The 24,053-nt window shown below is 58.8% G+C and overlaps 1 protein-coding gene across 2 annotated transcripts; it reads left to right on the top strand.

Moving 5' to 3' along the window:
• The first annotated feature begins 12,839 nt into the window (after window positions 1–12,839).
• AQP12A (aquaporin 12A) lies at window positions 12,840–18,294 on the top strand. 2 transcript variants are annotated; one of them, XM_012465036.2, is made up of 4 exons: window positions 12,840–12,962; window positions 12,999–13,446; window positions 15,308–15,424; window positions 18,095–18,294. In XM_012465036.2, exons 1-4 carry the CDS (start codon window positions 12,840–12,842, stop codon window positions 18,292–18,294), a joined length of 888 nt encoding a protein of 295 aa, XP_012320459.2. The 2 variants fall into 2 exon arrangements, with proteins under 2 accessions (XP_012320459.2, XP_012320458.2); XM_012465035.2 differs by having other exon boundaries at window positions 12,840–13,446.
• The last annotated feature ends 5,759 nt before the right edge of the window (window positions 18,295–24,053 follow it).

Genomic DNA, 24,053 nt, shown 5'->3' with positions numbered 1-24,053 from the left:
CTGCAGACACCGATGTCCGAGGGCCGCCCAGGACAGGACAGGGCCAGCCCCAAGCTGAGAGTCTGGTCATAGCAGTCACGTCCAGAGGCCTGGGAGGTCTTAGGGCCTCCGCAACCACAGCCGAGGCCGACTTGGTCTCTTCAGCTCAAGGAAAGACAGCAGCCAAGTAGCAAATCTCCTGTCCCGCCATGGCCCACGGGAGCAGTTACGTGGGGTCTGGCGCTCCTGACCTAGGGCCAGGTGTTCTGGCCCCGCCCAGCACTTTCGCCAGATCCTGCCTCCTGGAGTGGGGGAGACGGTTCCGAGGCCTCTGGCCTCCCAGGCTGTCCCATGTGATGCTAACATGAGGCTCAGAGACCCCGATCCCAGGCCGGGGGGAGAGACGGCCGGCCCAGGAGTGGGGAGCATGGGCCTTCTGTGCCACAGGGGAGGGCCCTGGCGTGACGTTTTCCTTTGGGAATGTTGTTTGCGTCCCTTAAGTCCCCCCTCGGAGAGCGGCGCGCAGGGCGGGCGGGCTGCGGCCCACACTGACTGCAGCCTCTGTGGCTGCCTGCCGGGCCAGCCTGGTTGGGAGCTGGGACTATGGGCTCGCCTTTTCAAACCTGGGCTCAGGTGCTGTGTGCTGCCTGCGCCCTCGCCCCCTACCTGGAAGGCTGTCCCAGGGGCCGATGGAGGGTTTCTGTGAATGAGAATCACGGTTCAGGAAGCCACGCCTGGGAAGGCAGGACCCAGAGCTTTATTTGGAAATCTCCCAGCTGAGGGTTTACATTCCAGAATAAAATTCAGAAGCCAGGTGGCCTGTGCTCCACATGGGTGTCCTTTGGAGGCAGTGGGTTGACATGCAGAGAGGAGGGGACGCAGAGCAGCTTCTTGCAGAAGCACCCGCTCCGGACGCAGGGCCGCCTGGAGGCAGGGAGGAGGGACAGGGGCAGAACACGCTGGTCTGAGAGGAGTCAGAGCCCCATGGGCCCCAGGCAGGTCAGAGGAGGCACAGGCCCCGCCACGGCCAACTCAGGTCAGCCAGCCTGAGGCCGCAGCCTCCGAAGGGTCTGGGCGCCCCCCAGGTCGCAGGTGTCTGAGGCCAGCCAACCTGCAGAGCACCTGCGGCATGGGTGGGGCTGAGGGGAGGAGCCTGGGAGCCGCCTGAATCAAGAAGCCTCCACCGCCACGGAGGCTGCCGGCGTGCCCTCTGGCCAGGTGCCGTGTTCGCCGTGACTAGGAGCCTTGACTCCCTCCCTCCAGGCCTGCTCTAGTGAGGGATGCCAGGGCCCAGAAACCCAGAGTTGATGGTGAGGGTCAGGAAAGCCGGCTTCTTGAAGCGCACTCTGCCAGAAACCCCCTATGGTCGCATTAGCGGAGTTCTCTGAATGCCCAGGACTTGGTTTCCACAGCTGTGAGGTGGAGGTGCTCACGGGGTGCGGTGCGGACGAGACGGCTGCTGCTCCCTGCTAGGTGGGGAAGATGAGGCAGGTCTGGAGAGCCGTCTCCCTCGGAGGCGTTCATTGACTGCTTTATACTGCTGGGTCTGGGGACTTGATTTGGTTTGGAGGCAGCCATCCTCCATAGGAAATGGGGCGCTCCTTCTGCTGCGGCCCCAGATAGAGGGGGATGCCGGGTTCCAGGCAGACCAGCACTGGGGCCCTGGTGAGACCTGACCAGTGCCCCGGCGTGGCAAGTCCAAGGCCTCCCACTGGGAGTCATCACCGGAAGATGCCAGTGTTCCATTCACCAGCCACATGGGTACAGACCCTCCCCACCCAGGACAGCTGTGGTGAGGTGGCCCCTGTTGCCCCTGGTCCCTGGTGGGGCTGATGTTACAGGTGTTTGCCATGCTGCTGCACTGGTCCAATGCCAGCCTCGCCCATGCAGCAACCACGGAAGGCACACTCCCTTACCCCTGGGGCCGGGCCGCTGGGTCCTCCAGATGGACAGCAGCTGTGGCGACCTGCGTTTCTCCCTGGACCTGTGCTTCCGTAGTCCGTCCCCTGGTTCCCCTGTGGCTCAGAGGCCGCGTCCCTGGCTTGTACATATGTGATTGCTGTGGGCACACCCCAGACCCCGTGTCGTAGCCGCCGTCCCCACGTCACGACTCCCGCCCCGACGTCTTACGCCTGAGTGTCAGCCCTCGGCTCCTGTACCGTGTGTGCACTTGATGCTGTGTCCAATTAAAAATAAACGTGGCTCTTACCCAGCCCGTGGGCTCTGCTGTGGCTTTATTCACATGTTAGGTGTGTTGGGGGCTCAAAACATGGTTGCAGGTGCGAGCATCCAGTGCGGTCCAGAGACAGAGCCCCTCCCCCAGCGATGAGGCAGGGAGGGGCTGGCTCTGGAGGTGGGTGGGGGAGGTGATGGGAGGGTGTCGAGGACTGAGTGTACAGGTGGACTCACCTCCACCTGTCTCCCTCCGTGACCGGCTGCACCCCTGTGAACCAGCCCAGGCGCCTCTGCAGGGACACAGTACCTCCCATCCTCATGCCAGGCCACTGCACCCATCCCAGGCAGCCTCTGGGGCCTGAATTCTTCCGAGTCTCCGGCCCATGGGGTCTGCGCTGGGCCAGATCCTCAGCGCCTCCTGGAGTTAACGGGGGCCAGGCCATTGCACACGGGGGCCTTGGGCTTGCCCAAGGCATGGCAGGAGTTTGGGAGCCAGCGTCGCACAGATGGCTGATGGAAGGATGGGGTGACAGCTGTGTACTTCAGGGGACTCTGGCGAGGGCCCCCAGGCCCTCCAGAGGTGAGTGGCTTTATGTCACAGGCGACAGCCATTTCCAGGACGTTGAGTGAGGGTGGCACTGCTCAGAAGGCGGTGCCCCTCAGTGGGCCTGGGAGGTGGACCCTGCTGGCCAGCATGGGGACTCCGGGGCCTGTGTAGGTCACCCTCTGGCTGCAGGTGGGAGGGGCTGTGTCAGGGCTGGCATAAATACTGTTCTCCCGTGAGGAGGACTGCGTTTGAGAGGCTTAGTCTTCCAGTCCTGAGATTATAGACTTAAAACTCTGCCACCTGGGTGAAGGGCACACACAGTTCCTGAGCTCTTTTGGTTTTTTTATAGCTCCTTGTGAGCCTACCATGATTTCAAAATGAAAAATAAAGAAACCTTTTTTATTCGTTGGATTTTCTAGTTTCTCTACAATGAATTTGTGTTACTGTGTCATTCTTTTAAAAAGTAAGAGGCTGGGCGCGGTGGCTCATGCCTGTAATCCCAGCACTTTGGGAGGCCGAGGCGGGTGGATCACGAGGTCAGGAGTTCAAGACCAGCCTGACCAACATGTTGAAACCTCGTCTCTACTAAAAATACAGAAATTAGCTGGGCATGGTGGTGCATGCCTGTAATCCCAGCTACTCAGGAGGCTGAGGCAGGAGAATTGCCTGAACCTGGGAGGTGGAGGTTGCGGTGAGCCGAGATCGTGCCACTGCACTCCAGCCTGGGTGACAGAGTGAGACTTTGTCTCAAAAAGAAAAAAAAGTAAGAGTGAGAAGCAAATCAAACCTGAATGCAGTGACGGGGCAGAGTCCCAGCGTTAGCATTGGAAAAGGCTAGGACGGGCCTGACACAGACTAAGTGCTGTCGAAGCTTTCTGTTTCTTAAAACAATAAATGAAACTAACAGGATTAATGTTACCTGTAAGTGGCTGTGCCTTCCAGTGCTAAGGAGAAAGCTGCCACCACCTCTGCTTCCACCTGACCTTGTTCTTGGGGCCCCAGGCATGACGTGTGTCGTCTGAAGGTTCTGGAAGACCAGGGAGTGGACCCGGGAGTGTGGGCTGAGTGGCGCTGGGCTCCCGAAGCTGGTGCCTTCTAGCAGCGGTGTGGCCGGGTTCTCGGACCTGGGACCACTCTGTCCCAGGCAGTGCTAAGCTGAGCATGGTCATCCTGTGCCCTGTGGGGTCTGGCTCACCCTCCCCGGCTGCACCCTCTCCTCGCTGGGCTGGTCTTTCTGGCCACACTGGTGCCTCAGCGCAGCCCTGGCTGGGGGTTCTCCGAGGCCCGGGAACCATTCGGACCCTTTGGATGCCTGCAAGTCTCTGCTTCCATCTAGTAAGTGGCACGGTGACTCAACGTGGACAGACCCATGTCTTAACTACAGTGCTGGCTTCTGCACCGGGGGTGGTCCTTTAGGGGTCTACACAGAAGCCTTCACAGCCTCCAGAATGTGTAGAGGGTAAAAAAGCCTGGAAGCCCCGGCCTTGGGGAGAGGGTCTACACCTGTGCAGACAGCCAGTGATAACCCCAACCTGGTCCCCAGGGAGAGGTGGCCCATAAGGCACCTGCTCCCTTCTGCCTCAGCCTCCTGCCCCCTCGACACCTCCTGCTGCTGCCCCGAAGCCTGACTCGGCCCAGGGCCCCTCCCATGCCCCCTGTGAGCTGGAGGCTGAATGCTGAGCCCAGGGCCCGGGGAAGCTCCGTAGCTCCCGGCCTGTGCAGCAGATCCTGAAACTGAGACTCAGACCCTGAGATGGTTCCAGAACCCTGGGCTGAGCTTCACTGGCCCATCCAGCCTGTGCTCTCCACTCCACAAGGCCTTAAAGCTGGCCCCGTGGGCCCTGGGAACGGACCAAGCCACGGCATGGCTGTCCAGAGGCTCACGTGTCCACTGGACGTGTTGTGTCTCTGGGGAGCAGAGCCCCGGCCTTGGGGACACCCAGACAGGATCCAGCCAGACTCCTCATCCCACTGGGGTGACACCCACAGGCCAGCAAAACCCACCTGGACCCTGGGCCAGAGGGCCGCAGGCCTGCCCTGTCTACCGGCCAGGAAGCAGGAAGCAGGAAGCAGGAACAGGGACTTAACCCTTGCCCCCGAGGCATTCTCCTCTTCCCACCAACCACCACCTGGAGCCCGCCAGGCCGCAGCCAGGAGACCTTGACTTCACAGGTGTGCTGGGTGTCAGAAGGATTCCACCGCAAAGCACAGGGTGTTTCCCAGGAAGAATCGCAGGAGCTGCCTCTCTGCCCCGCAGGGCGGGCCTCCAGGACCCGGCCCGAGGGCGCCTGCAGCTTCCCACCCGCTCTGCGCCCCACACCCTCCTCTTCTCCTGCACGGAGCCAACCGCTGCTTTCCCGATTCCTCCACACTGTGCTTTCCACGACAGCAAACAGCTGGGCAACATGGTCCTTACACACAAAACCGCACACTTACCCTGCTTCTGGGATGAAGTCCTACCCAGAATCACTGTGTGGGAGTTTGGGTGAATTCCTCTACGCATATGGATGTGTTCGTACGTGCATCTTACGTGTGTGCCCATCACACGCACGTGCACATACATGCACACCCATGCACACACGTGTACATGCATGCACACATGCACACAGACGCACACCCACACATGCACGCACACATGCACGCATGCACACGCACGCACGCACGCGCACGCACGCACACACGCACGCACACGGCTTCTGAACGTAATGCCCATCGTTCTCTCACTGCATGTCTGAGTCTCTTTAATCTTCCCCATTTGACAGGTGATAAATGGCGCCTTATCATTTTCAGTTATATTTATTTGTGTTGCTAAATTATTTTCATCTGTTTAATAGATTTTTTTTTTGAGACGGAGTCTCTGCCTCCCAAGCTGGAGTGCAGTGATGGGATCTTGGCTCACTGCAACCTCCGCCTCCTGGGTTCAAGTGATTCTCCTACCTCAGCCTCCTGAGTAGCTGGAATTACAGATGCCCACCACCACACCCGGTTATTTTTTGTATTTTTAGTAAAGATGGGGTTTCACCATGTTGGCCAGGCTGGGTTTGAACTCCTGACCTCAAGTGATCCACCCGCCTCGGCCTCCCAAAGTGCTGGGATTACAGGCGTGAGCCACCGCGCCCGGCCAGACTATTTTTACTTCTTTTGTGACTTGCCTGTCGTGTCTCTTGCCAAGTTTCCCTGTTGATTTGCAGTCAATTACACATACATCAGACAGCTCATTTCTTTGTCATATGTTTGAATTTCCTAACTTTGTCTTTCTGTTTTGGTAATCTTTTATTTTGCCTTGTAAAATTATGTTCAATATTTTTAAAGTCAAGTATAGTTTCTTTTTCAAAATTTCTAATTTTGTGCCGAAAAGAATTAGCCCAACAGGCTTATGCCTGCCGTTCCTTAAAGGCCTGCTGCAAGGTTGATCCTCAGATGGCATCTGGGGACTTGGCAGTTGATGAGGGTCACTTTGCCCAGACTGTACAAACAATGTAGCCCATGATGCACTTTCCTTCTGAGTCCGGAGTTTGGTGTGTTCTGGGCAGGGCGTGACCAGCTTCCGGTCAGCACCTCAGGCACTGAGTCTCTGCTGAGTTCCCTGACGGGCAGCTCTGCGTACAGATGGCCATGCACGGTTACTGGGAATGAAACACGTCCTGTGTTACTCCGTGGAGAGAGGCCTTGGCAGCACGAGCCTGGTTTCCTTCGCGCCACGCCCCATGCCGTTTCCATTCCCAGACGTGGTTTCAGAGCCTTTTGCCGTAACCAGTCTCAGACACGGCCCCACTGGACGCGAGGTCCTCTGCATTCATCCAGAACGTCTCTGAACCAGGGGTGACCTCGGGGACCCTGTGATACAAGAACACACTTTGAAGCTCCTCTCCCTTTCATTGCACTTACCTCTAAGAGCGATTTCCTTTATGTGATCAAACCATTAACCTATCTGGCACGATACCACCAAGTAGAGTTTACTCCGGGAATGAAGAGGTTGCTTCTTATCAGGACATCTGTTAATAAAATCCACCATATCAATAGAGCTAAGAAAAAATGGTGGTCACCACAAACGCAGAGAAGCGGGAACGGAGCAGGGCTGCACGCTAGCGCCACTGCTGTTCAATGGCGGTTTGGGATCACTAGCTAATTCCTTTACACACGAGGAAGTGATCAGAGGGATAAAATAGAGAAGGAAATGTAAAATTTATCTCTTTTGCAGATGACAGAATTATATATCCAGAAATCCCCAAAGAATCCATGGGAAAACCACAAGTAACCTGAATTTGAATTTCAATGGTCAGTATGAAGATAGATTTTATTTTTGTTTAAAAAATACATATTTCCAGCCAGGTGCGGTGGCTCACGCCTGTAATCCCAGCACTTTCGGAGGCCAAGGTGGGTGGATCACGAGGTCAAGAGATGGAGACCATCCTGGCCAATATGGTGAGACCCAGTCTCTACTAAAAAATACAAAAATTAGCTGGGCACGGTGGCATGCGCCTGTAGTCTCAGCTACTCGGGAGGCTGAGGCAGGAGAATTGCTTGAACCCGGGAGGCGGAGGTTGCGGTGAGCCGAGAACGACCAGCTAATTAACAATGACACACTCCTAGAGGAGAGATTGTGTTGTCTAACTAGAACTCCTCTCTAAAACTGGGAGAAATCGCTAGTTCAGAGCAGGGATGAGAACACAACACTGTGATGAAAACATTTTCAACAGAAACATTATCACACTTTAAGGGTTTTGCCAACAGGACCCAGAGTCATTGTCAGACTTTAAGAGTTGTGTCAAAAGGACCCAGGATCCAACTTAGAGTCTCCCACCGGCCTAAGATGGGACAATTTGCACATCAGTAAGGCCAATAAATAAACGTGACGACTGGAACACGTGCTACGGGTTGGCTGTGTCCCCACCCAAATCTCATCTTGTAGCTCCCACGATTCCCGTGTGTTGTGGGAGGGGCCCAGCGGGAGATGATTAAATCATGGGAGTGGGTCTTTCCCGGCCGTTCTTGTGATAGTGAATTGGTCTCAGGAGAGCTGATGGTTTTAAAACACGGGAGTTGCCCCTCACAGGTTCTCTTTCTGCCTGCCGCCATCCACCTAAGATGTGACTTGCTTCTCTTTGCCTTCCGCCATCATTGTGAGGCCTCCCCAGCCTTTTGGAACTTTAAGTCCAATAAGCCTCTTTCTTTTGTGAACTGACCAGTCTCCTGTATGTCTTTTCGGCAGCATGAAGCAAACGAATACAACAGGTAATATGACCACATCCACGGGTTGATAGTGACGCTGTAGCTCGCCGGTGCCCATCGGAGGAGGCAACTCATTTTGGAAACAAGTAAAGCAGGAGAAAGAGCCGAGCATGATCCCGTCTTCCCGTAGAGACTGTGCCTAAGCGCGGCCAGGTGGCCGAGGAGCAGAGGCTCATCTTTACAGAAGTATTTTTCCTAGAAAGGAACAGAGAAGCTGGTCCTAAAACCCCATGACCGTATGATCCCTAACACATGAACAAATGGCTGAATGCAGCCAGGCGGTGAGCACCAGCAGCTCTGGATGGAACGCCACAAGCCCACCCTCAGGGTGGTTTACAAAAAACTGACGCTGAAGCCGACCACACGTCCAGATCTGGCTGTAAGAGATACAGGGAAGACAGGCTAAGCCGGCAGACACGGCCGGGCACATCACCGAAGCCCAGACGCGGGAGACTTCACTCAGAAATGACCTCTGCTCTTCAACCGAGAAATCACAGGATGAGAGGATGAGGGAAATAGTTAAAAGAAATGTGAGAGACCTCATGTGGATCCTAATTTTTTTAAAAGTTAACCACACACAGGCTGTAGAAACAGTCTTAGAGATCATTGAAATACTTGATTATGAAAGAATAGCAAAGTTCTATTTCCTGATATATAAAGTTGGTTTATATATAAAGTTAGTTTATTTTATACATATATAGTTGATATATATATAGAGAGAGAGAGAGAGAGAGAGAGTTTATATCTATCTATCTATCTCAAGTTGGTTTAATACCTTTATTTCTCTTTAAGAACCAGAACCAGGAATACTATATCCAAAAGTTAGTCTGCAAGTTCAGCACCGAGCCAGCGTGAGTTAGTCTGCGGGTTCAGCACCGAGCCAGCGTGAGTTAGTCTGCGGGTTCAGCACCGAGCCAGCGTGAGTTAGTCTGCGGGTTCAGCACCGAGCCAGCGTGAGTTAGTCTGCGGGTTCAGCACCGAGCCAGCGTGAGTTAGTCTGCGGGTTCAGCACCGAGCCAGCGTGAGTTAGTCTGCGGGTTCAGCACCGAGCCAGCGTGAGTTAGTCTGCGGGTTCAGCACCGAGCCAGCGTGAGTTAGTCTGCGGGTTCAGCACCGAGCCAGCGTGAGTTAGTCTGCGGGTTCAGCACCGAGCCAGCGTGAGTTAGTCTGCGGGTTCAGCACCGAGCCCGCGTGAGTTAGTCTGCGGGTTCAGCACCGAGCCAGCGTGAGTTAGTCTGCGGGTTCAGCACCGAACCAGCATACAGCTGAAGTTCTCTTTTGGTTTTTAACTTCCTCTCATACATATGCTTCAAGGACAACGTGATGTTAATTACTTCTGCTTTGACACTGTGACAGTTCCAGAACGCGGATCCTAGGGAGGGAAATGCCTGCCTCTTGAACTTCTCTTCCTTATGAGAGGGTTTAGTTAGGTCATTAGGATGGTCACACGGCTTCAGCTGCAATATGCCTAGTATGACATGGTTTCGTTAGAGGTGTCTATAGTCCAGGTGTTTTTCATAATACAAGCAAAAGTTTTGAACCTCTGAGTACAAAGCAGCCTGGCTGGCATAATATGTAATTTGGAAAATAAAATCTTGCAGAAAAAAAAGTTAACAACATTAGGTGAATGTCTTTGGTGCATAAAGAGCTTGGAAGTCACGAAGCTCATCCTTACAACAAGAAAAGCCGACAAACCTGAAAATCAGTGTTTTCTTTCACCGATCAGAGCTTTGAGCATACGGCCACTCCGCACTCTGAGGAGACAGCACAGAGTCCCAGCTGATACTGGCGCCTGGAGCAGACGCTGCTGGAGCCAGCCCTGGCAGGAGGCCCTAGACGGCCGTCCTGGCGAATCGCCGGAGGCTGCGTGTGGACCAGCTGGAGAGAGAGGGGGCCCTGCGCCCCAGGCTGGGGGGACGCTCACGTGCTCAAGTGTTTTACCACCTTGAACCCCACCAAGTTCTCACAGAGAAGAGAGAAGGGAAATCCCCTCATGTTCCCATCAAGGGGAGGGGCAGAGTAATCATCTCGAAACATGCCCAGAACTTCCTCTACAACGCAGGCCTCTGGGGTGGAGGTGGGAAGGAAACACGAGAAAGAGATGGGCACTTCCCCAGCTTGATTGCAGAACGTCCACAAAACCTCGCAGGTGACGTCAGGCTTAACGCCTAGCGGCCGGTCCCGCTTAGACCGAGGGAGGCGGTGGCGTCCCTGCTCCCTTCAACATCCTGCTGGAGATTCCAAGTGCGATCAAACAAGAAAAGGGAGTGAGAGGCATACGCGTTGGGGAGGAAGAAACAGAAGTATCTTTCTTTGCAGACAACAGAGTTTTCTATGTAAAAAATGCCAAGGAATTGGCAAAAACAAAAAGCAAAACTCCTGGCACTAGGAAGTGGGTACAGCAAGGCCGCAGGGTACAAATTAACACACGAAAGTCAGCTGCTTTCCTACAAACCAGCAGTGAGGAACTGACGTTTTAAATACAAATACCATTATGCTAGCATTAAAAAAGAAACAGAAGTAGGTATAAATCAAAGAAAATACGCAGAGGGTCTTATGTCGAAAACTACAGAATTTCTGAAAAGAATCAAAGAATATTTTAAGAATGGAGAGAGTCTGCGTTTACGGACTGGAAGATTCAGTGTTGTCACGACGTCCGTACGATGTCCATTTTTCCCAGCTGGTGCTGGAGATTCAGTGCGTCCCAATCGAAATCCCAGCAAACGAATCAGACACGCCCCCGTCGACACCTGCCCCTGGACGCTCTTTCCTGAGAGGTCGGCAGAAACCAGCGCTTTTGAAAGACTTGCCAGACCCCTGACCCCTTTTTCTGGTTTCAGTACAACAACCAGCATCCCTTCCCAGCCAGAGACCATGAACCATGGGCTGATTTTGGCCGTGGTCCCCCGTGTCACCTCTGGACATACAGGGCCTACTTTTTCTTTTTTTGAGATGGAATTTTACTCGCGCAGGCTGGAGTGCAGCGGTGCTATCTCAGCTCACCACAACCTCCGCCTCCCGGGTTCAAGTGATTCTCCTGCCTCAGCCTCCCAAGTAGCTGGGATTACAGGCGCCTTCCAAACCCCCGCCCCGGTTAATTTTTGTATTTTTAGTAGAGATGGGGTTTCACTGTGTTAGCCAGGCTGGTCTTGAACTCCTGACCTCAGGTGATCCGCCTGCCTCGGCCTCCCACAGTGCTGGGATGCAGGCGGGGGCCTCCTATGAATGCACTGAAGTGGAAGTCTCCGCCCCAAAGGCATCATGGGATGCATGTAGCGGGCGCGTGTGTTCCTGAATATTCGTAGCTCCTCCGTGCACGTGGACAACCTGCTCAGCATACATTCCTCCCGCTTCCCTCTGCAGAAGTTTGTTTCCAGTTCCTACGCTTCCCATCCTGCGCTAGCCAGGGGCTGGAGTGGGTCTGGGGGAGAAGGAGAGGGCTGCTGGGGGACACCCCGCAGGTCCCATGTGCTACACCTCGTTTGGCCGTGGCTGGTATCCCAACACTTGGGTGCAGACCCAGTGGACAAGACACATGCCGCCAGGTGATAGGCTGCCTGTCTCAGGGCCGCAGGGCTCACGCCCCATCCCCTGGGGGTCCAGAGCTCTGGAAGTTCCCAGCCCCGGCTCTCTCCTCCCACGGACTCCCAGGCGCAGCGCCTTCTCCACGCAGCTGTGGGCAACTGACCCTCTGCAGGAAGTTCAAGAGACGGTGATGGCGCTCGGCTTTCATCTCTGGGAAGCACTTGCTTTTTTTTTTTTTTTTTTTTTGAGACGAAATATCACTGCTGTCCAGGCTGGAATGCAGTGGTGCAATCTTGGCTCACTGCAACTTCCACCTCCCAGGTTCAAGCGATTCTCCTGCCTCAGCCTCTCAAGCAGCTGGGACTACAGGCATGCACCACCAATTTTTGCATTTTTAGTAGAGATGGGGTTTCACTATGTTGGCCAGCCTCGTCTCGAACTCCTGACCTCATCATCCACCTGCCTCGGCCTCCCAAAGTGCTGGGATTACAGGTGTGGGAAGGACTTTCAGGGCAGGAAGATATGTGAGGGGTGGCCCTGACTTCCCCGAGGGCTGGTGGAAGGCAGCACAGGGCAGGGCTGCGGCCGGCTCTGACCAGACGAGGACACAGAGCAGGTGCAGGAGGGCCTCACGCAGACGCGACCCCAGGCCGAGTCAAGAAGCTTGGAGGTCCTTGCTGAGGTGGGCACAGCGGAGGTGCAGGGAGCCAGGAATGGGGGGACCTTCCCATAGGCAGGAGACACAGCCCAGGTGCAGGGAGCTGCGGGTTTTCACTCAAGGGAAGACACCAGCAGGTGCAGACAGGAGGGAGTTTCCCCGAGGCAGGTCACAGAACAGGTGCAGGGGCCTGAGGGCCCCTCCCAGGCGGAGACACAGTGCAGGTTCAGTGGGGGCCTCACCCCAGTGGGGCACAATGCCGGTGCAATAGAGGGGCCTTAACTGAGCTGGGAACGCAGCATCCGTGCAGGAGGCAGAAGTGGGGGCCTTGTCCAGGTAGGGACCTGAAGAGGGGACCCTGGCTCAGAGGGGCCACAGCCCAGGTGCAGGGAGCAGGTATTGGGGTCCTGGAGCCAGGAGCCCAGGTGGGAGTTAGGGAGCTGAGCTCGAGGCTCTGCAGAGCTGGGGCTGTCTCCAGGGTGCAAGGCTGGCCCAGTGTGGCCAGTGGGGCCAGGTGTGTCACGGGCCAGGAAGATGCCAGGCTGTGGGGCAGGGCCCCTGGGTGGCAGCCAGTGGGGCGGGAGCAGGGGCTGCAGGTGTGGTGTTCCCAGAGGCGCAGGTGCCCTCTCCCACACCCCTCAGTCCCGGTCGTGGGAACCAGCCAGCCCCTGCCCGGTCCTCTCAGGAGTCCTGCAGGCACAGCTCCTCGCGGGGCCTGGGCTGATGGCAGGTCTTAACGTGTCCCTCTCCTTCTTCTTTGCCACCTTCGCCCTCTGTGAGGCGGCCAGGAGGGCCTCCAAGGCCCTGCTCCCCGTGGGCGCCTATGAAGGCTTCGCCCGGGAGGCAGTGGGCGCGGCCCAGCTCGGGGCCTGCTGCCTGGAGATGAGGACTCTGGCGGTGCTGGGGCCCTGGGCTGGGGGCTTCGGGCCTGACCTGCTGCTCACCCTGCTCTTCCTGCTCTTCCTGGCGCACGGGGCCACCCTGGACGGGGCCTCGGCCAACCCCGCCGTGTCCCTTCAGGAGTTCCTCATGGCCGAGGCGTCTCTGTCTGGCACACTGCTGAAGCTGGCAGCCCAGGGGCTGGGCATGCAGGCTGCCCACACCCTGACGCACCTCTGCTGGGCCTGGGAGCTCAGCGGCCTGCACCTGCTGCAGAGCCTCATGGCCCAGAGCTGCAGCTCGACCCTGCGCACGTCCGTGCCCCACGGGGCGCTCGTGGAGGCCGCCTGCGCCTTCTGCTTCCATCTGACCCTCCTGCACCTGCGGCACAGCTCTCCCGCCCGCAGGGTGCCCGCTGTGGCTCTGCTCGTCACCGTCACGGCCTATGCAGGTGAGCAGTGCTTTTCCTTCCCCTGGGCCCTCAGGACTCCTCTACCCGTGTGGCCTCCATGCACACGCAGGCCCGTCCACACCCAGGAGAGGGGGCTGCTGGCCCAGGTGGCCCACAATCCCACAAGAAGGGGCAGTGATTTCCTGTGATGTGGCGGGTGGACGAGGGCCTGGGCTGGACACGGGGTGCCGTGGAGGAGCCTGTCCCCTGCCACAGCCATCCTGCCTGCGGTGCTTTCCCCACTCCCAGCTGTTCCTGGACCTCTCAGAAATTCTGCCCCTGGGGTAGTTGGGACAGCCGAGGCAGAGGCTTCTGGGCCCAGCCCTGGTCTGGTGTGGGGGTCCCTGCACCCTCTCTCACCCCTTCTGAGTGACAGGTCCTGTCCCACCTGCCCCACTCGGCCTCTGTGGCCCCCTCCTGACACCGAATCCTGAGATCCTGCTGCATCTGGGCCCCCAGTGGGACCAGGCTCTCAGGGTCCTCTCAGCCTCAGACCCTCCATCTGATCCAGCCCCATGCCTGCCTTCCCCTCCCACTCCCAGGAAAGCCTTTGCGTGGGAAGCTCCCAGGACAGGTGTCCACAGGGCTGGGGCTGCAGGGACAGCAGGGGTGGCCGGCTCATGCTCCTGGCACTGCGGACACCACAGGAAGGGCCGCAGGGAGAATCTGCCGGGTCCTTCTGGGGTCCGAGGTCCTCATCAGGACAGGACCAGCACTTGTGACCATGGCACTGCCCACGGCCCAGCCCTGGGCAGACACCATGGAACCTGGACCACAAACGCCACGGAGAGGTGCCACCAGAGCCTGTACAGATGGGGAAACCGCAGGGCCACAGCTCTGTGGCAGGCTGCCCGGGCGTCTGTCCTGGGTGGTGCTGGAGGGCTGCCACCAAGGCTCCTGCCTCCTCGAGGCCCCAGGGCGCCTAGCCTCAGGGACGGAGCTGCCCGGGTCCTGGTGTGCACCTAAGCGGCTGCAGGCTCTATGTCCCTGAGGCCCCTGCCCACCCCCGCGCCCGCTCCCTGCTCTTCCTTGCCCAGAGGCAGGTCCGTGGCATTGGTGGGTCCTGTGATTTGTGGCGGTCACCCTGGCCTGGGGCTGCAAGACAGTGCCCGATGGCAGCTGCCTTCCTGCACCTCACAGCACACAGCCCCGTCCTCTCCTCTCCCCGCCACTGCCCTCTGGGAGGAGATCTCTCTACGTCTCCCGGTCTCTGTCTCTCCTTGTCTCTCCTCTCTCTCTCCATCTCCCGGTCTCTGTCTCCCTTGTCTCTCCTCTCTCTCTCCGTCTCCCGGTCTCTGTCTCCCTTGTCTCTCCTCTCTCTCTCCATCTCCTGGTCTCTGTCTCCCTTGTCTCTCCTCTCTCTCTCCATCTCCTGGTCTCTGTCTCCCTTGTCTCTCCTCTCTCTCTCCGTCTCCCGGTCTCTGTCTCCCTTGTCTCTCCTCGCTCTCTCTGTCTCCTGGTCTCTGTTTCTTTTTCTCTCTCTCACTATCTGTCTCTCTTAGTCTCTGTGTCTGTCTCTCTGTCCCCTGTCTCTCTTGAAGCCCACATCCCACAAGGTGAGGTGCTGGATTCTAGCATGGTTGGGAGGGACGGGAGTTCATGACAGGATGAGACACGTGGAGGGTGTTCGATGGCCCTGCGGGGCCCCCAAGCTGCTGCCCCTGACCCAGACCTTGGCTGAACCAGCCTCGCTGCCTCATGTGTCCATCAGTGCAAGGACCAGGTGGAGCCCGGTGCTGAGAGTGACACGCAGGCCTGCAGGCACGGGCTCTCGGCGTGGACTCTGTGGCGGGGTTGGCTCCTGCCTGGAGAGGGGCAGCAGGCAGGGCTGGGGACCAGGGCTGTCTGTTCTCTGCCACAGCCGGGCCCCTCACGTCTGCCTTCTTCAATCCTGCCCTGGCCGCCTCCGTGACCTTTGGCTGCTCGGGCCACACATTGCTGGAGTACACGCAGGTGTACTGGCTGGGCCCTCTGGCAGGTAAGGGCAGGGGCGGAGTGGCATCCCTCAGGCTGCTGGGGCCCAGAGCGCGTCCTGGTACGTAGGGTCCTCCAGGGTGGGGGTGGGGGTGCCGGGTCAGTGCTCCTCGGGAGGGCTCTGCCGTGGGCATGGTGTGTGGGGTAGGGGCCTGTGACGGCAGATCTCACTTTGGACACCTTTCCAGAGCAGAGCGGGCTGGAGCCAGGGGGCAGGCTGGGGACAGACCAACCTTGCAAGGGATGTGGGCAGATGGGGGACGGTGTCTGCAGGGGGGCTTCACGCACTGGGGACTCTCCACACACCTGAGCTCGGCTCCCCGAGAGGGACTCAATCTGGTGGCCCTCAGGTGACAGGGAGCCCCACTTAGACGGTATGGGGTGCCCTGATGCACTTCAGGGCTGTGAGCGTGGGGGTGGAGCGGCCCCTTTGCACCCTGGGATGGCCCGGGAGGCCTCTCCGTTCCTGCACAGGCCTGGCTTCCTGCGGGTGACGAGGCCCCGGACTCTCTCCCGCCGGGCTTCTGGGTGCCCTGCGTTGGCAGCGTCTCCCGGCGGGTCCGCAGCCCGAGTTTCCCCCGGGCGTCCACCTCCCGTTCAGGGCTGCCCTTCGCCGCCCGCCCGGCTGCACTTCTGTTTCCTGCTCTCCTCCGCGTCTCCGATTCTGGTTTTTCCCTTTTTGGTGGCTCCCGTCTCGCAGTGGCTTCCTGAGAAACGGGATCTGGCGGGTGCAGCTCAGACCCCCTGCGTCCGAAGCACCGTATCCTGAGGCGTCGCTGAGGCCTGGGGCCGAGTCCCGGGTGGGAGATCAGTTTCCTCCCGAGTTCCTCCTGAGTTTCTCAGGCCCCGCGCCGTGGCCCGGGGTGGCTTAATGGGCTACAAGGCAAACGGCCGCCCACGAAGAGGTTTCACGTGACAAACGTGCGCTCAGCCAGCTCCAGAGGCTGCAGGTGGAGACTGGCACGGACAGGGTCAGCTCTCCTCCGAGGCTGCTGGGGAGGGGCTCCTGCCTCTTCCGGGCTCTGGGCTCTCTGGTACCTGGGTGTGCCGTGTCTGCCGGCCGCCCCATAGCTGCCTCCTCTGTGTCACTGTCCCTTTTCTCCGTAGAGGGACACCAGTCACTGGATTTGGGGTTCACTCCACTCCAGTATGACACCACCTGAATTTAATTTTATGGACCAGGCCCTGCTTCTGACGAGGGCACACCCTGGCTTCTGTGAAGGGCAGGACTCTGGGGAAATGCTCTTCCCTCCGCTGCCACCTCCGGCTGGGGAACTGCCCCCAGGGAGAAGCCCGAAGGGCATCTGGCACTTCCAGGAGCCAAGTAGGGAGAGGCTGGGGTCCCTGCCTCAGAGCCGGCCTCCAGGCTTGGGTAGCCTGGTGCTGGAGCCCAGAAGCCCCCTCTAGAGAGGAACTGTCTCCTGCCAGGGCCAGGCAGGGAGGTGCTGGCTGTTTCTGTATCTTGGGGCTTTGGGGCTCCAGAGCTTCCCATGTGGAACTGCCGGCCCTCCTCCCAGGTGAGTCTGGGCTACCCATCCCGAAGGACCCGGGCCAGCTTCTAAAAGCACAGGGCGTCTCCGGAACAGCTCGGTTGTTTCCCGGCTTTCGGCCCCTACCGTCCGTCCACGCGCTCGTCAGCCCCGCGCTGCGCTCCTGCGTCTCCTCCCGTCTGTCCTGGGTGCTTGACACCTCTGAGAGCGTCCCTTTCCTGTGATCTTACAGCAGCTTCAGGAGGCTGAAAAACAGGCTGGTGTCCCCCCATCAACCTCCTCCACCCGCAAGTTCAAAGTCAGCCTGAGCCCTGGGGAGCTCCGAGGTTGCAGGCAGGAGCCCTGTAGCCAGGTGTGGGCATGGGGCTGGCTCCCGGGGTGTGAGCGGCCACCGGCACCTACCGGCTGCACCCCTGAGCGGGTCACCCCACCTCCCTGGACCCGCCCTCCTGGGAGCAGAGATAGGACCAGCCTGTGCCTTGGAGGGCTGAGTGAGGGGCAGCGGCCCATGTCAGCAGGCAGTGGGCACAGAGGCCACTGTCAGGAGCCACAGCGGCTGCAGGTGGTGACAGGCGGGTCTGCTTAGGCTAGTCCTAGTGGAGTCCACACACCGTGGGTTAAATCCTTAGAGGACTGAGGTCAGACTCAGAGACGATCCACTCCCGACTTCCCAGTGACCCAGGCAGGCAGGGACGGAGGAGTCTCTGCTCCTGGGGTTCTGGAAGGACGTGGCCATGAGGACTCAGCGGGCCCCGCCTCCCACCCAGGGCACACACATCTTTCTTGTCCACTCCCATCCCCCACCTCCATGCCAGGCCACAGCCCTGCAAACAGCCACCCTGGGACGCCACATCAGGTCCCGGAGGAAAATGGCCACAGAGGCTCTGGGGGTGGCTCAGGACAATCGGGGGGGGTGGGCATCACAGTCACCTTTCCCAGAGCATGGTCCAGAAGTGCAAGGAACCCCACGGGCTTGTCCCGTCCCCACAGCTGGCATACCCAGAGGGAGGGGCACGACCAGGGAGGGAAGACCAGGGCCAGGCAGGGGCCAGCCTTCATGGGTCTTAGGGCCCTTGCCAGGCTGCCTGGCTCCCCTGTCCTGGCGCAGGCCTGGTAGGGGGTGTCCCGTCTGTCGTTGGGCTCAGGAGCCCCACGGGCTGCCTGGGACCTGCCTTCTCTTTCAGGGATGGTCCTGGCTGTGCTGCTGCACCAGGGCCGCCTTCCCCGCCTCTTCCAGAGGAACCTGCTCTACAGCCAGAAGAACAAGTACCGAGCACCCCGAGCGAAGCCGGCGCCGGCCTCCGGGGACACGCAGACACCTGTGAAGGCGTGCAGCGGCCGGGAGCCTGGGCGCAGTGGTGTTCGGGGGCCCCAGTCCACCTGAGCGGCCTTGCTCTGTGTGAGCCCCGTGCCAGGGCCCTGCTTCCGGCTGGACCCTGGAACCCTCTGGAGCTAAGAGGGAACCTGACCTCCCCTCCCCAGAAGCCGTTTGTCAATAAAGCATTCCTAACACCCGTATGTCCCCTGGGCCGAGGGGCTCCTGGACAGGCAGGCAGGGGTGTGCGGACATACGGAGAGCCTGGTCTGAGTCTCCCTCTCTCCTGCGGCTCCTTTCCGCCTCTTGTTAGAGAATAAGCAGGAAAGGAAAGGGCAGGATGACGGAAGAGCCGGGGAGTCCTCCGGGTCCGGAGTCTGCAGGGACGGTGCTGCAGCCCCGGACGTGCTCGGCAGGGAGCCCACAGCCCGGGAGGCTGAGACCCGCTGGGACGCTGGGGATGGTGCTGGGGCCTGAGGCTGCAGGCTTGTGAACCAGGCCCAGGGCATCCAGTCCCACGGCCCCTGAGTTCCTGACCCTCAGGACCACGGCCCTGTCATCTCCCAAAGTCAGGTTGATCACGGGGACTTTGGCGGAAGAACTGGGACCTGGAGGCACCTCGAGCCATTTCCTTCCCAAAGAACAGAACCAGCCTGGAAACTTCCACCTCAGGAGACAAAGGCCCCCCTGCTATGGGTTCTGCTGCCCCATCCAGAGGACAGTGAGCGAGGGTGATCGGGGCTCCTGCCCCAGGCTGCACCCCGTCCTCTGGTGGGCAGCAGCCCCTGGGTCCAGCTGCTCTGCTATGGGGGAAGGACGAGAGGGCAAAGCAGGGAGGTGTCCTCAATGCCTGTGGGCTAGGGGACACTGCAACCCCCAGCGAGACCTCCACCTTGACCCCCTGGGCTGCAGGAACATTCACAGGACTCCTGGAAAAGGTGGGGATGGCTCGGAATCGCGGTGCCACCCACTTTTACACCAAATCTGGGTGTTCTGGAGCCATCTAGCACATATAGGGGTGTGATTCGTATGCAAATGAGCACATCACGACCCAGAGCCCAGTGGGGCCCAGGCGGTCTCAGCCAGCGTTGCCCACACACGGGTGTTTCCTGAGAGCCAGCCCTGTGGGGCATCCAGAAGCCCAGATGGGCTGCCAGACGCTGCCAGGCAAAGGGCTGCTGAGCACACGGGGAGCGAATGGGGTGGGGACCAACCAGCTCCCCTCAGAGGGGGTCTGTGTGGGGCTTGGCTGGGCCTGGGTGTCACAGGGCAGCTGCAGCAGGGGGTGGGGGCCCAGGACGGAGGGGGCCTCCCCGGCAGCACCCGCCTCCTGGGTGCGGCGGGTGTGTCTGTGTCCGCAGGATGCCTCCGGGGTGGAGGTCCGGGTGCTAAGGCAGAAACCGTATCGATTGAGCGTGGAAGAGCAGACACAGCCACATCCCAGCAGGTCACCAGGACGCTCTTACAATTACTCCAGCTCAGAGTCCCTTTCTGAAAATCTCGAAATTCTCAACAAAATCCACAGGCCTTGAAGCAAAGCCCATTGCGCTTGACTGAAATGAGCGCAATCTTGATATAAAATGTTGGAATAACCTGATATTAATGCGGAAGACGTTCTGGAATTACTTTTTCTGACACTGAAGATATGCTGACCGGATCACAGTTAAAGATGTAAGTTGTGTACAGCCGTGAGTTCACGTTCAGCGTCTCCCGTGAGCGCCACAAGTGCAGGAAACGTCGGAGGAAACCACCGTGTCAGATTCGCATCTAAAACCGCCCTCGAGCTCCCGCAGGAGTCCTCAGTCTGGAGCGCGAACGTTTCCGGGAGCAGCTGCTCATCCGCTCGATGTAAAATCCGAGACTCCGAGGGGCCCAGCAGAGCCGCTTCCCGGGTCGCCACGGCCTGTGGGACGGTCCAGCAGCTCCGGGACCTGCCCTTAGCGGAAAGAGCCTTCTCCACATTAAAAACTGCCGACGTGACTTGGAGTCGTGACGGCGCGGAGCTTGACCTGCAGCTGGCGCCGCTGCAGCACGGCCAGGCGCCCATCCTGCGCTACCAGCTGAGGTCAGACCTGGACCCGGCCACCGGCCGCCCCTGAGCTCGGCCAGCTGCGGGTCAAGCTCCGCGCCGGCCACGAGGCCTCGCCACTGGGGAGGCAGGTGCGCGCCCCCCGCGCCATCCGCGCCGCCACCTCCCGCCGCCGCTTCGCGGGCCCCCCGCGTCCCTCGCGCCCCCCGCGCCCCCCGAGCCCCCCGAGCCCATAGCGTGCTGTTGAAGTGCGCACAGAGCTCCGGTTCCAGCGTGTTCCAGGCGCGCCCTGCGCTCCACACGCGGCTCCAGCGGCTCCCGGGCGAAGGCCGCCAGGTGGTCCAGGCCCCAGGACCGCGCGGCGCGGCAGCACCAAGGGCTGGTCCAGGCACTCGGCCGTCAGCACCAGGTCCAAGCGCGGCCGGGGCCTGCACCCCCCGGGCCAGGCGGCAGCGCGCGGGCGGCGCGCTGTGGTCGAGCCCAGGTCGGAGGCCGTGAGGTTGCCGGCATGGCGGCTCAGGCCGCCGGGGGTCGTAGAAGGCGCAGGTGTGGACCAGGAAGCGGCGCGGGCTCCGGGCTCGGGCTCGGGCTCGGGCTCGGCCCTCTTGGAGCAGGAGAAGGCGGACTCCGGGGAGCCGGGCGGGTCCCCCAGGACGCTGAAGTAGAAGAGGTTGGGGGGCAGGACGCGCCGCACCCGGGCGGGAAAGGGCCTGTGTGCCCACGACGGCGGCTGGCTCCGGGGACTCTCCAGGGCTCCAAAGGCCGGAGTCGCCTTGGGCCCCACCCAGGCGGAGCTTCCATCGCCCTGTCCCGGCGGAGCTCCCCGCAGTCCATCCAGAGGCGCCTGGAGGAGGGGGCGAGCTCCCCCTTCTATCCGAACTCGGGGTCCGCCACGGACCACTCCCCAGAACCCCCAGGACAGGAACGGCCACCCCAGCGCTCTCCTGCAGACACCTCCCCTCCCTACTCAGAGAGCCCGGTTCTCCAGGAGAGACGCGCAGGGAATTCACCCTTGGAAGGGAAGAGGCTTTTCCAGACCTGAGGGGTCCCCTGGGGTCCCCGTGAAGCTGTGCGGGGTGCAGGTGGCATCCACCTAGAGTGTGGGTCCTCACCCGCCCTCCCGCACCCCAGGCTCAGGGCCCAGGACACCTCCGTGGGCTGGAACCTCAGGTGCTGGCTCACGATGTGGAAGTGAGGGCTCCGGCCTCTGGGGAAGCCCCCCACGGCACTGGCCGAGAAGTAGCGTGAGTAGAAGAAATGGGAGGCTTGGTGGGGAGCGGAGCGAAGGTGAGACGGTGCTTCCACCCGGAGCGCCGCAGGCTGTTCAGGACGGTGCTGCTGGCGCGCTTGTGGGCCTTCAGGAAGAACAGGTGGCTCCCGGCTTGCCCGGAGCCGGGGCTGCCACCCCAGGGGGTGAGGGTTCAGGACCTGGCCCTGCAGTGACATCACATCTGCCCTGGACGCCTGGGCTTCCGTTTGCCACCCCTGTGTCTGTGTCTGGGCACTGCCTGGTGAAGTCATTGGCAGGTTGGCCAGAGCCCGGCCCCAGGTTCCTTCTGACCAAGCTGTGCCTGGAAGGTAGCTCTGCAGAGATGCGCTGAGTCCTGCTCCCAGGAGGCTGCTTCCAGCCCAGGGCTGCCCCTGCAGAGTGGGCTGGACATCCGGGGTTCGCTCTAGGACCCACCTGCCTCTGTCCATGGTGAGGTCAGTGTGCCGTGGCCAGGAGGGTACTGATCCCAGGTTCCCCGTGACGCTGGCCGGGCGCCCGTGTGCAGCGGGCAGTAGTTCCTGAGGAGCTCTGAGGTGTGGGGAGGAGCCTCCCGGACGATGCTGTGAAGCTGCCACCTTGCAGTTCTGTGGCCAGCCCCGCCCATGAACTGCTCTTCATCGTGAGGGTGTTGGGGGGGCTTTAGCGGGCTGTGTGTGTGCTGGCAGGTGTGGCACATGGTGTCCTCTTGGGAACTGGCCAGGAGCAGTGACACACAGGTTGTCACCTCCTCCTCTCAGAGCACACCCATGACCCTGGGTGCTCACCCCTCACCTCTGCGCTCCCCTAGGCCCATCTTCTGTGTGGACTTCCCCGCTCCCTGTAGCCACAAATGTGGTAAATATCACACAACACACAAAATATACAGAGTTGAGGCCAGACATGCCAATCACAGCAAGAAAGGTGAATCTCTGTAACTCGCCTACTGAAATGTACACATTGGCAGAGGCTCGCAAAGCAAACCCCAACTTTATTCACTCATAGAAGACATGTTAAATCGGATAAAAATAACGGGACTGGCAAATGGAAATAAGATAGGGGCTGTGGCCCTGATATATGAGTAGGTGAAACTGAGGTCCAAGCGTATTTAATGAGACAAGAAGTCTCCTTGCTATGTTGAAGCTGACCAGTTACAGCGAAGACATCACAGCTGTGAACATCTGCGCATCGGGACCTCAGCAGGCGCCCTCCTGCACCACAAACTCCACAAGACTCCTGGAGGGGCAGAGCCAGCCTGACCAAAGGGTCTGTGCAGTTCTCAGAGGAAAATGAAGAGCTGTGCATATTCGCATCAATGGAATAAAACAAAATAAGTCAAATACCCGCTTCAAAAAGGTAGAAGGGAATAGCAGTAAAAATCAGTGGAAGCAGAGTTTTAAAAAGATGGAAACAGAAATTAATAAATTAAAAACAAAGAAGTAATCAAATCTTATTTCTTTAAAAAATTAAGCAACATAGAATATAAAATTATAGACTAATTTCTTCAGTGAATGCTAATATAAAATAAGAATTAAAGTATTAGCAAATATAATTCAGAAACAGTAAGATAGCAATGGCCCGATGGCAGTGGAACATCAAGAATCAAAAGCGGTTTGACAGCAGCACATTGTTCTAATAACTCGCCTGTCAGCAGCTCTAGGGGTAAAATCGTGCGGGTATTTCCACTGACACTTAAAAAGAAGCTACGGGCCGGGCACGGTGGCTCGTGCCTGTGACCCTGCACTTTGGGAGGCCGAGCGGGCCGATCACGAGGTCAAGAGATTAAGACCATTCTGGTCCACATGGTGAAACCCTGTCTCTACTAAAAATACAAAATTTAGCTGGGCGTGGCGCGCACCTGTAGTCCCAGCTGCTCGGAAGCCTGAGGCAGGAGAACGGCGGTTCAGCAGTTCAGCTCGGAGGTTGCAGTGAGCTGAGATCGCGCCACTACACTCCAGCCTGGCGACAGAGCGAGACTCCGTCTCAAAAAACAGAAAAACTACAACATTACAACATCCATTCCTTGTTCAAAATAAGTTAACAAATTGGAATCAATGGATCATTTCTTACACACACACAAATACGCACGCGCACACACACAGAGGCACATACAAGCCAGCATCTCACTTCCTGGGACAAGACCACAGTTGCTCCTGAGAAATCGGGAAGAAAGCAGGAGCTCGCACGACGTCCGTCGGCTAACAGCATTCCACAGGAGTAGACGGAGGCACAAAACCGGAAAGAGGAGAGCAGCCCATCTGATATGCAATGATGGAGAAAACGCAGACCCTGAGGCAGCTCAGCACGTGACAGAATATAACATTAATGTGTCAGTGATACACCGTATACAAGTAACAGCCAAACACGGAAGGCTTCAGCTGTCAACAGCACACAGAAAAGTAACAGTAACAACAAAACGGTAAAATTCTGGACATAAACTTATTAAGAAATGTGTAAAGCCTGTGCAACAAAACCCTGAACGCATTTCTAAAAGACGTAGCAATAAACCTGAAAAAGTGGGAAGACACGTCACGCTGCAGACGGAACGCCCCC

This window comes from Aotus nancymaae, unplaced genomic scaffold (genome assembly GCF_030222135.1).
Source record: "Aotus nancymaae isolate 86718 unplaced genomic scaffold, 86718_ANA_hifiasm-v0.15.2.pri h1tg000031l, whole genome shotgun sequence".
NCBI lineage: Eukaryota > Metazoa > Chordata > Mammalia > Primates > Aotidae > Aotus > Aotus nancymaae.
Note: the sequence above shows the minus strand (reverse complement) of the source record. Positions and strands in the feature narration are given on the sequence as shown.

Bases quoted from the DNA above. Each gene is read 5' to 3' on its own strand.
- AQP12A (XM_012465035.2), top strand. From the start codon at position 12,840: ATGGCAGGTCTTAACGTGTCCCTCTCCTTCTTCTTTGCCACCTTCGCC. The intron at 13,447-15,307 runs GTGAGCAGTGCT...TCTCTGCCACAG, and splicing joins CACCGTCACGGCCTATGCAG to CCGGGCCCCTCACGTCTGCC. The intron at 15,425-18,094 runs GTAAGGGCAGGG...CTTCTCTTTCAG, and splicing joins CTGGCTGGGCCCTCTGGCAG to GGATGGTCCTGGCTGTGCTG.